Genomic DNA, 12,156 nt, shown 5'->3' on the forward strand with positions numbered 1-12,156 from the left:
GGAAAGTCCATGTAGGAGGCGCTCATATAATTCCATGTATAGCTCCCAATATAAACAGCTGATGTTACTCTATAATAACCAGCCATTCCCCTGCTGGAAAGTCCATGTAGGAGACACTGATATAATTCAGTATATAGCTCCCAAAATAAACAGCTGATGTGACTCTATAATAACCAGTCATTCCCCTGCTGGAAAGTCCATGTAGGAGGCGCTCATATAATTCCGTGTATAGCTCCCAATATAAACAGCTGATGTTACTCTATAATAACCAGTCATTCCCCTGCTGGAAAGTCCATGTAGGAGACACTGATATAATTCAGTATATAGCTCCCAATATAAACAGCTGATGTTACTCTATAATAACCAGTCATTCCCCTGCTGGAAAGTCCATGTAGGAGACACTGATATAATTCAGTATATAGCTCCCAATACAAACAGCTGATGTTACTCTATAATAACCAGTCATTCCCCTGCTGGAAAGTCCATGTAGGAGACACTGATATAATTCAGTATATAGCTCCCAATATAAACAGCTGATGTTACTCTATAATAAGCAGTTCATATAAATAGTTACAATTAATAATTAATGTGCTAATAAGTCAGTCAGTTCATTGGGGGCAGTGGAATTTACCTTAAGTTTTTTAATTTATTGGGGGTCAGTGGAGCTTGTCCCTGCAAAGTTTCTCTGCACTTTTGCTTGGTACACAAGTTACCTAAGTTTTTAGGCAGTTTTTTCAGAAGTTGCGTAAATTGCGTATGTTTAGATGTAGCTTTATAGGTAACTTACACAATTTGCGTAACTATCACAACACAACCCTGTCCCCATTCGGACAAAGGTTTCACTGGGCCCTGTACTACAGTACCCCCTTTTTTCCCTGAGGACAGCCATGCCTACCTGTTCCCAACTTGGCCGTCATTCAGGTGCGCAACTTAGAGAGTTAAACGCCACTGGGCATAGGCACTCTGCCCTTGGCACCTCATTCCTGCTTGGCACCCCATTCCCGTTCCAGTGCTTGGGGCAGAGAGCTACCAGAACCTGGAATAACAGAATCATTTTGCAAGGAACTAACCTGCCATTGCACAGTCTGACTTGGGGATCCAAACTGCACACAGAAAAGCTTAAATGATGATATTTTTGGTATCAGTAGTTGCCATGGAGATCCAATATTAAGATCTATAAAGTGAGTGGCATTGCTTGTACCTACTGCCAGCCAGTGAGCTGCCAGTAAATGCCTGCGGCTGTACTTAACATGAGAGGGATACAGATACTATGACACACTGTAAAACCCCAAACCACAGGAAGTAAAGGGTGGGTAACAATATGAGGCACTGGCATGTAAACGGATAACTAACACGCCGGCGCTGGGTACCTACCATACACGCCTTTATCCAGTAGAAGTAAGAACTCATTCACCGCGCTCTTCATTTCCAGCTCCGTCAGATCCAGCAGCGACACCACCTTAAAGTCCAGTTGCCTCAGCAGGTTCGTCAGTTCATAAACATCCACCATGGGGGCTTTCAGCTGAGGGTGATGTTTGTACGACATGTTTCCGATCAGCAGCGCCACTTTGTCCACCGCTGCAAAAGGACTGTTATTAGAAGGGTGCTCCTCGTGCACCTACAGCAATTTAACCTCTTAACAAATAAAACCCATATATATGCATTGGTACTGCATGAGTCTGACGTGTGAGATACAGAGATTTATTTGTGGGCTTTAGGCTACTGTTGGATTTGGCATTTCCACTGCTGGCATAGAAAATGCCAGGGTCAGACTGGGGGGTGCAGGGCCCACCGGGGCTGCTGCCCCAGCCTTTTCATGATTGTTAATGTAATAATATGATTTGGAACAGTTCCCTAAGCCCCGCCCCCTGTTCCCCTGCTGATCTGGCTGGCTACTTTGTGACTCAAATAAAATGTAACAGTAGTCGCCTGTCCTCAGCCTGCCTTCAGCCTGCCTCCTCCCAATCCCACAATTCCCTGCTGCACACGTGATGTCAATAAGGAAAGGAACATCCCAGTGCAATGCATTGTGGGTTATGTAGTTCCTGCATGCTGTCTGTAAGCTGTGGAGAAGTTGTTACAATTTGTAACATCAGTGTTTTAGTCCCTCCTCCCCTGCCAGGATATCAAATGATGCAGAAAGAGAAGAACAGTTTTGCAGCTGGATTTCAGCATATAAAAATGGTATTTATTCCTGCTTTTTGAAGGAACAGATTACAGTGACAGGCGTACTAGGGGTTTCTGTGTTGTGTAAGGCTCTTCAACAAATTTTGGTTCAGAAGACAGAGTTCCCCTTTAATATAAGTCAATGGGGCAACAGTACTTCTGCAGTCCCTGATTTCAGCAATGGCATTATTGTGTGACAGCCCTTCCCACACCCAAGGTGCATTTGGGCACAAACTGCCATCCCCAGGGTTACCTTTCCTGATGTGCCTCCTGTCAGGGGCCTATCAGAAACAAAGGGAAAGTGTATCGTCGGAGCTCACTATGACAGTAAAACGTACAGGAGTCCCAGACATGAGAGCCCCACACGCAGGCGGCTTCCCATACTCCCCATCTCAGTGCTAAATATTCACTGGTGTTGCTTTAATCTCCTGATCTCTACTGATATATGGCTCTTGCACACAGGAAAGCAACGTATTTCCTCCTCCCCCTCTTTAATAGTTCTGCTTTCCCTTATTCTTTTCCTTATTATTCAATAAACTTTTGGGGACTTTCCTCATTTCTTAGGAAGCTTAGTGTTTTTTTAATGTATTTTTAATGTTGCATTGTTATTTACCCTTATTTTTTTAATCTTTCACTATATAGAGATGACACTGTGTCACTTTGTGCATGCTTTGTTCTTTATGCGTTTGACCCTGAGTGCAAGGGCTTGGGTACCTTGGGCCCACCATGCCAGATTATTTTATGTTACCGTTTCTCATGAAAGGAACCAGAGCTTTTTTGGGCCATCCTCTCATGTGAGAAGAAGTAGGAAACTATTCTGTCGTGCAAGCATCCCTTGCTGATAACAGTCTGACAAGCTATTTGAGCAATCGGTTTTCAGGTCTTTAAACCATCAATCTGCCATCAGTTTACCCCAAAACCACAGGCTTACCCATATAAACAAGTGGAAAAACTACTCAGCAGTTCACTGTTGCAAAGCATATACCCAGTGGTGTAACTAGCATATAGCAGACCCTGTGACTGGGGAAAGGGGGGGCTGGCCGGTAGTGATGTGCAGGTACACAAAAATTCAACCATAACCCACCCTCTCAAAACTCATGCCCGACCCGGTCCGCTGCTCTGTGGCTATTTATATACCCGCGCCCGACCTGCCCATCTCTGACGTCACGGAGGGGGGCAAGGCAGGCGTATATAAATAGGCGCTCATGTAGGTGGAAGTGGGGCACAGTTAGGTCGTGGGTGGGAAGGGCGGCAGGAAAAGCTCGTCCCAAACCCACTTGAGACCCAAGGAACTTATGTGTGTGTCGGCCCAAACCCCCCTGAGCCACAGGTCCCTCGGGTGTCGGGCCGGTACGCACATCACTACTGGCCAGGGCAGAGGGTGGCCCAGACAGTCACGGAGTCTGTTGTATTTTACTAATTCCCCTTCGCTGCCAGTCACCTAAATACATGCACAAGGGGGCACTGCATATACCAAGGGGCTTTCAGGGGTGCTGAGCTTTGGTATACGCTTCCATTGCCTTGCTGGGTATCCAAACAATGATGGGTAAAGCCCTGGCTAACTATCTGACCAATGACATTGCAGCATTACATAGTATTGGAGAACCACAATACAGATATAGTGCACTATACATCTGTAGTACCACCACGTTCTAGTGACAGCTGCTCAAATGAGATATGTACGTACCATATTTCTGTTATCGAGTACTTACCGAAAAGGTCTTCATTTCCTGTTTCTGCAAAAGCCAAATGAAACAATTCTTAACGGCAAATACGCAAAAGCATGAAAAAATACTGTTAAACTGAGGAAAACATTATAAAGTCCTGCATAAAACACATTCTACATTTAATGGAGTTGTAAACCCAAATATAACATTTTTGCAAATGGAAAGCAAATAAAACTTTACAAAATGTATTACTTACAAATTTTTACTGCTTTTTGTAAGTGTAATTGCAACTGAACTAGTATCTCTCTGCCCTGTGTTATTCCCTTCACTGCTGGTCCTGACTACATGTACCCATGAAATTACGAGGTAGCGATTAGTTTGACTCAAATTCCCAAAATACCTTGCATGTTCTCTGATTCGGTAAAGACAAAGAATCTGGAGTCTTCGCTGGAGGAGAGCCGACTCTCTCTACCTTGTATCAATGTTACATGTAGTCAGGACCAGCACTGCAAAGGTCCAGCAGCACTTAGGGGGTTATGTAATAAAAGGCACTAAGTTTGCCCAGGAGCAGTAACCCATAGCAACCAAAATATATATTAAAATGAAATGTTGAATGAATTACTGCTAATGTAAGATATCAAACCAGATATGTCTGTGCGATATTGAAGCTTTTCATAAACTCACCAGAGATTGTAAGTACTTTTAATTCCTCTACAAGAAACAAAGAGACAATGGCAAAGTTACTCACAGTCGTTCCATCTCAAGAGACATACAAGAGATATTTCAAGGGTAAATACTGATCATTTTTTCATAGCTATTTTGTTTTAGTAAAAGGGGTATTCTCAATGGATGAAGTCATAATACAAATAATAGGACTAGTTTTGCCCAGGATTGTAGCAGTGAAGGTTGGTACATCTAGAGCCAGGGCCAGAACTAGAAGTAGGCAGAAGAGGCACATGGTGGAGAAAAAATGGTGGCCCGCTAGGCCCATATCCCTTCTCTCTGCCTACCCTTAGCCCAGGCCCTCGTCTCACCACTGCCCACTGGCTACATACCTCTCCTGCCACCTCTGCATCATTACTGTGTGGGGAAGGCTGCCAGGGGGTGAGGTGGCCTGCTTGGTTGCCTAGGATGACTGGCACTGCCTAGATCTTAATGGTACTACCTTAAAGCGCTGTTATCTTGGTTATGGTTAAATACCCTGGTATGCTTCCAACAGAATATTACTACATTATTTGCCCGTGTCTGTATTTGACCCCTGCAGCTGTACAGCTACATAACCATTAACATGACTGTGCTTGTGTAGGGTGCACTTGTTGGTTTGTCTACTGAAGTACATTTCATATTGGCTGCCAACTAGACCACTCTTAACTGGCCTTCACCCTATTGGCCTGTCTATGCCATCCCCAAGCGCTATGTTCTCCCCATGTCTTTGTGGTTTTCCACCAGGCATTCCTGTATACTCCCATGCTCCAAAAACATACAAAGCACCTAATATAACTGACCCTACTGTGTTTGGCCGTCATAGGGACTTAGACTGTAAGCTCTGCTATGGCAGGGACTGGTGGAAATGATGTATAATCTCAGTACAGTGCTGTGGAATTGGGCTGGGCAAAAATGCATTTATGGCACCCACAGCAATTCCAAGCTTTTAGTAGTTTCACTAGCGCTCACATCCCATTCATCCTAATGACAATTACTAACCTGTGAGGTACGGGGCATAATTCCCAGAATTGCTGTGTGTGTAATTCCCCTTACATGTAAGATTACAAAAAATACTTGAATTTCTCCCATTTAGGCATATAAATAACACATCAGTATTAGATAACTTAGCATTGCACTGCCATGTTGGCCAGTGCTATCACTGAAAGAGAAGAGAAATATTTTAATTGAAGGAAAACTATACCCCCAAGCTATTGAATATTTGTATAAAAATATGCTTTAGTAGTATGTGCCATTGGGTAATCCTAAATAGAAAACTGCCATTTTATGTACTAAGTGCCGCCCCCTGGGATCATAGGATTCACAGTGCACACAAACAAGCCAAGGCACACATACATGCTAGGCCCCATCAGCCAATGAATGGGCAGAGTTCTGCCTTTTACTCCCACACTACTTCCTGTTACAGTTAGAGCTGCATCACTTCCTGTCAGCTGATCTCTGAGGGAACACACAGCCCATCACTAAATGGCGGCTCAAAGGAAAGGCTGTAAAAGGGCAATATTTACTGATATATATATTCCAGTTTGGGGAGATTCTTTAATTGGCCACTTAACATGATATAAACTATTTGTTGGTTAAGTATTCATTCTGGGGGTATAGTTTTCCTTTATTGAATGATATCAATGGTTGAAAAACCAGAAGATATAATTTTTGGTGAAAATGATGCACATGACATACTCATACACCATCCCCAACCCTATTACTGGGGAATACATGATTATAAAGAAAATGTATATTTAATGCAGAACCCACAGATACCGGAATAGACAGAGACTTGAGAAGAGATTAAAGTGATTTGTTAACTTAAACCTGCGAGGACATACATTGCACAATCAGTTACTTAAGAACAAAGAAGTGAAACTTAGGAAAACAGAAGGAACTTCATGGGCTGTTTTGTTTTTGCCTTTATTTTTATCACTGATGTTTTTAGTTACAGAATGATTATTGGTGCCCTCGGGGTGATTATAAGGAAGCGGTTACTATTTACATGTAGGGTTTATCTCCCATTTACATCTGAACACACAGCTCAGTGCCCAGAACATACCTACTGTAGAAGCATAACAAGAAAACCCTCTCCCCCCTGTTCTGGATGGATTTTCCCCAAAGATCCAGTCAGTACCCAATGTTTGATCTCTCTCAGCAACCTGGTGCCCCAGGTAATTAGTAGCTTTCAAGTAACCAATCAAGTGTGGCCTCCAGGGATATCTCTTGTTATGTTCCAAGGGTCTTTTCTAGGGATGCACCGAATCCAGGATTCAGTTCGGTATTTGGCCAAGATTCTGCCTTTTTCGGCAGGATTCAGATTCGGCCATTTGACCCTTCCAAAATCCAACTAATTAGAATTCTGATTCAGTTATTCCTTTATGAAGGATTCGGGGGTTTGTCCAAATCCAAAAAGTGGATTGGGTGCATCCCTAGTCTTATCCCCTATGATGACAAAGTCCCCACAGGTACAACCTACAAGGCAGCACCAGCTGACTCCCCAACCAAACCAGCGGTTGGGTGGCGACAGGTAATCTGTGGGGCATTAACTATAGAAACATAAATAAGGGCTGTGATTGGCTATTAGGTGCCTCTATGCACCCTATCAGCTTACAGGGGCTTTATTTGGTAGGAAATCTTGTTTTTATTCAACCAAAACTTGCCCCCAAGTCAGGAATTCAAAAATAACTCCCTGGTTTGGGGGCACTGAGAGCAACACCCAAGGGGTTGGGAAGCAACATGTTGCCCCTGAGTCACTGGCTGGGGATTAATGCTTTACTTTAACCACTTCCCTCTCCTTATCTATGGTAGTGATAATCATGCAGGAAGCGAGGGACAGGAAGTGATGAGGCAAGATATGGTTGCCATAAACCCAGCTAAGAGCTTAGATACGGGGGAGTGGGACATTTTGGAAAATTAAGGGAGAGGGGCCACAAGGTTAATATATACATTCAGTTCTTCCTTAAATGGGTGATACTTTTAGTATCTTACAGAATAGTCATTTCTTAGCAACTTTTCTATTGGTCTTATTGGTCTTGTTTTATTTTTTATAGTTTTTGAATTATTTGCCTTCCTCTTCTAACTTGTTCCTACTTCTAAATGGGGGTCACTGACCCTGGAAGACATAAATCTATATCTCTGTGAGGCTACAATTTTACTGTTAATTTGTATTACTTATCTTCCTATTTGGACACTCTCCTGTCCATATGCCCCCCTCTCATTCAAACCAATGCCTGTCTCGGGTAAATAAGACCCTAGCAACCAGATAGTTGCTACTAACAGTTCATTTAAAGGCAAACTACCCCTTTAGAATTTGTCCTGAATCACAATGCTGATTGAAGTGTTCATGCTGTGAAATGAAAGTGTTAAACCCCAACAGTTGCAGAACATGCATCAAGGTAATTTTTGAGAGCCCCCAAACCGAAGCAAGCAAAGTCTTGTGTTGATGAACGGCACGCTACCTTCTGTGCACTCCACTGCTGTATTTGTCCAGAGCTTCTTAGTTCCTTTCATTTTAAGAGAAAAACAACAAATAAAAATATTCACCTATTTCTTTTTCTGCTAAAATTGGAAAAACAGACCCTATTTTTAAGTCCACTTATTTTTCCTTTAACTACACAGTATATATTGAGGCTATGGCTTATTGCGCGTAGAAAGGCTCCTCTCTGTGTGTTTGCAGTTATACATATAACTAGGTTCCATATTTCTTTCTCATCTTTGGCATTCTACATACATTATAATGGCCACCTAGGGGCTGATTTACTAATCCACGAATCCGAATCCCGAATGGGAAAAAATTGGATTGGAAACAAACATTTTGCGACTTTTTCGTATTTTTTGCGATTTTTTCGTCACCGTCGCAACTTTTTCGAAGCCGTTACGACTTGCGTGAATTGTCACGACTTTTTCATAGCCATTATGACTTTTGTGAAGTGTCGCGACTTTTGCATAGCCATTACGACTTTCGTGAATTGTCGCGACTTTTTCATAGCCATTGTGACTTTCATGAATTGTCGCTACTTTTGCATAGCCATTACGACTTTCGTGAATTGTCGCGACTTTTGCATAGCCATTACGACTTTCGTGAATTGTCGCGACTTTTTCATAGCCATTGTGACTTTCGTGAATTGTCGCGACTTTTGCATAGCCATTACGACTTTTGTGAATTGGCGCGACTTTTGCATAGCCATTAAGACTTTCGTGAATTGGGCGACTTTTGCATAGCCATTATGACTTTCGTGAATTGTCGCGACTTTTTCATAGCCATTGTGACTTTCGTGAATTGTCGCTACTTTTGCATATCCATTATGACTTTCGTGAATTGTCGCCACTTTTGCATAGCCATTACGATTTTCGTGAATTGTCGCGACTTTTGCATAGCCATTACGACTTTCGTCAATTGTCGCGACTTTTGCATAGCCATTACGACTTTCGCGAATTGTCACAATTTTTTCGTATTGAGCGCTCGAAAAATTCGCGACAATTCGCGAAAAAGTCGCAAAATACAGATCATTACGAAAAAAACGCATTCGGAAGCTTTTCAAGCGTTCGTGGATTAGTAAATGTGCCCCATAGGGTTGCAATGGTGGTATATGGAGAATGCCCTTATGTAGGTAAGCATTATGGCAGCTCCAAGTTATAAAATATAAATGCAAATATGCAGAGAAGTAACCTTTCACACACACAATAAGGCAGTGGTTCCCAAACTGCACGGGCGACCCCCTCAGTGGCCTGTGAGAGTAGAAATGCATAGAACTGCCTGTGCTGCCTTCCATAGTCTTTCCTTGGAATCGCCTACTTTGGCCTGAAAATTCAAACTTGAGTGTTTACGGCTCAAAAAAAGCATTTTGTCAGCAGCTGCGATAGGGCAACAACGGGGCATCTGCCTCGCATGACATTTGCATAAGGGTTTTAAAGTAAAGTGTGTGCAGATTACTTGGAAATTGTGCAGCCGGTACCGCAGATTATACAGCAGGTAAGTGGTACTGTCATTTAGTGTTAATTATTACAGATACAGGATCCATTATGCAGAAAGCTGTTATCCAGCAAGCTCCAAATTACGGAAAGGCTATCTCCCACAGACTCCATTATAAGCAAATAATTCAAAATTTTTAAAAAATATTTTCTTTTTCTCTATAATAATAACACAGTACCTGTACTTGATCCCAACTAAGATATAATTACCCCTTATTGGGGGCAGAACAGCCCTATTGGGTTTATTTAATGGTTAAATGATTCCCTTTTCTCTGTAATAATAAAACAGTACCTGTACTTGATCCCAACTAAGATATAATTACCCCTTATTGGGGGCAGAACAGCCCTATTGGGTTTATTTAATGGTTAAATGATTCCCTTTTCTCTGTAATAATAAAACAGTACCTGTACTTGATCCCAACTAAGATATAATTACCCCTTATTGGGGCAGAACAGCCCTATTGGGTTTATTTCATGGTTAAATGATTCCCTTTTCTCTGTAATAATAAAACAGTACCTGTACTTGATCCCAACTAAGATATAATTACCCCTTATTGGGGCAGAACAGCCCTATTGGGTTTATTTAATGGTTAAATGATTCCCTTTTTTCTGTAATAATAAAACAGTACCTGTACTTGATCCCAACTAAGATATAATTACCCCTTATTGGGGGGCAGAACAGCCCTATTGGGTTTATTTAATGGTTAAATGATTCCCTTTTCTCTGTAATAATAAAACAGTACCTGTACTTGATCCCAACTAAGATATAATTACCCCTTATTGGGGGGCAGAACAGCCCTATTGGGTTTATTTAATGGTTAAATGATTCCCTTTTCTCTGTAATAATAAAACAGTACCTGTACTTGATCCCAACTAAGATATAATTACCCCTTATTGGGGGCAGAACAGCCCTATTGGGTTTATTTAATGGTTAAATGATTCCCTTTTCTCTGTAATAATAAAACAGTACCTGTACTTGATCCCAACTAAGATATAATTACCCCTTATTGGGGGCAGAACAGCCCTATTGGGTTTATTTAATGGTTAAATGATTCCCTTTTCTCTGTAATAATAAAACAGTACCTGTACTTGATCCCAACTAAGATATAATTACCCCTTATTGGAGGCAAAACAATCCTATTGGGTTTAATTAATTTTGAAATGATTTTTAAGTAGACTTAAAATATGGATATCCAAATTATGGAAAGATCCCTTATCTGGAAAACCCCAGGTCCTGAGCATTCTGGATAACAGGTCCCATACCTGTAGTACATAGACGTACAAAGAGCATTCCTTCTATGCATATCTGCATTTTTACGCCTTCCTCAGGCATGTTTCAAGGATAATAACAACGCAGTCTCTATTTATAACCCAGCTGTGTGTATATAGCACTCTGTGCAACGTGTTTTACTAAACAATGTACCATGATACATCCTCGTACGCGCATTAATGTACAACTGCAAAGAAGTAATGTTCTGTGGACACAGTGAAACACACTCAGGTTAAGTGACAGGAAGGTGAATGTGTAATCTCCCTACACCTCCAAAAACGTTTTAATACTTTTTGACTTATATTAATACTTTCCTTATCAGGTATATCAGACGAGGTTTGGCTGCTTTGAGCAGCGGATCGCCATTGTGTACTATGGGGTGTTAGAGCTCAGTTGCAGTCAAGCTCCCATTAGAATCCTTACTCCTCAAGAAATTTATAAACATTGTGTTAAAAATGACTTAATACAAGTTAAGGGTGACTTTTGTCGACTGCACTAAACTTCCTTCAGCAACACATTTTATGAAAATACCCATGTACTGAAATCTAAATGAGGTTGCCCCATTGTTGCCCTATTGCAGCTGCGGGCGAAATGCCTTTTTTGAGCCAAAAACACTCAAGTTTGAATTTTCAGGCCAAAGTAGGCGATTACACAATGATCTAATGCTTTCATTGGCTGCTACAGTTTGATCCTAGTCCTGACCACTTCAAATCCACTTATGCAAGGGCATAAAGCAAAAAAGCCACTCGAGTTGGTGCCGGTAACCCAATTCCCTTGATAGAAGGCTAAAACTGACAGTAGCAAGTTGCCTGAATGCACTAAGACTGGCAGAGAACATCAGTGGTGGTGACATATATCATAGCGCAGCTCATCGTTTCTAAACCTAAATGATGGCTCCAACTTGGGAACTTAAGAGGGGGTGCTCATGCTTTCTAGGGTACTGATGCACCAAACACTGTATTAGGAATGTCTTACCTAAAACAACGACTTCAACCTCTCTACTTAGTTCCGACTCGTTCCCGTTGGTGACCTGGCAGTAGTACAACCCCTGGTGCTCCGCAGACACGCTGGAGACCTAGATAGATAGGCAAATATTGATGTTACCACCAAGTTTCCATAAAGACATGCAGCCATCCAGTCGCCTCTTTCTGGATCTCCGGCAACTGCAGGAAAGTTTGGAACCAAAAAAAGGGAACTTTTCACTTTTGTTGTGAATTAAAGCCAATCTCTACTCATGCACGTTCATATGTGCCTCCCCTTGTGCAAAGTATTTTATAAGGCTTCTAGGTCTATCACACCCCTTGTACATTGACCTTTTGTGCTGTTATCTCAGCATTGTGTGCTGCTAGATATATAAACTTTTTTTTTTATAGT

The 12,156-nt window shown here is 41.8% G+C and overlaps 1 protein-coding gene across 4 annotated transcripts in view; it reads right to left on the bottom strand.

The window, feature by feature from the left end:
- Positions 1-12,156, bottom strand: part of malt1 (MALT1 paracaspase) — a 76,542-nt gene that overhangs the window by 15,877 nt on the left and 48,509 nt on the right. For 3 of the 4 annotated variants that reach the window (XM_004910400.4, XM_004910399.4, XM_004910398.4), the window contains exons 6-10: positions 11,758-11,857; positions 8,000-8,044; positions 4,518-4,544; positions 3,879-3,902; positions 1,375-1,578 (exon numbers count right to left, since the gene is read on the bottom strand). In XM_004910400.4, coding sequence (XP_004910457.1) covers positions 1,375-1,578; positions 3,879-3,902; positions 4,518-4,544; positions 8,000-8,044; positions 11,758-11,857 — 400 coding nt within the window. The remainder of the gene's footprint in view (positions 1-1,374; positions 1,579-3,878; positions 3,903-4,517; positions 4,545-7,999; positions 8,045-11,757; positions 11,858-12,156) is intronic. The other variant, XM_002936666.5, reaches the window with a different exon arrangement.

Source organism: Xenopus tropicalis, chromosome 1 (genome assembly GCF_000004195.4).
Source record: "Xenopus tropicalis strain Nigerian chromosome 1, UCB_Xtro_10.0, whole genome shotgun sequence".
Classification (NCBI taxonomy): Eukaryota; Metazoa; Chordata; class Amphibia; order Anura; family Pipidae; genus Xenopus; species Xenopus tropicalis.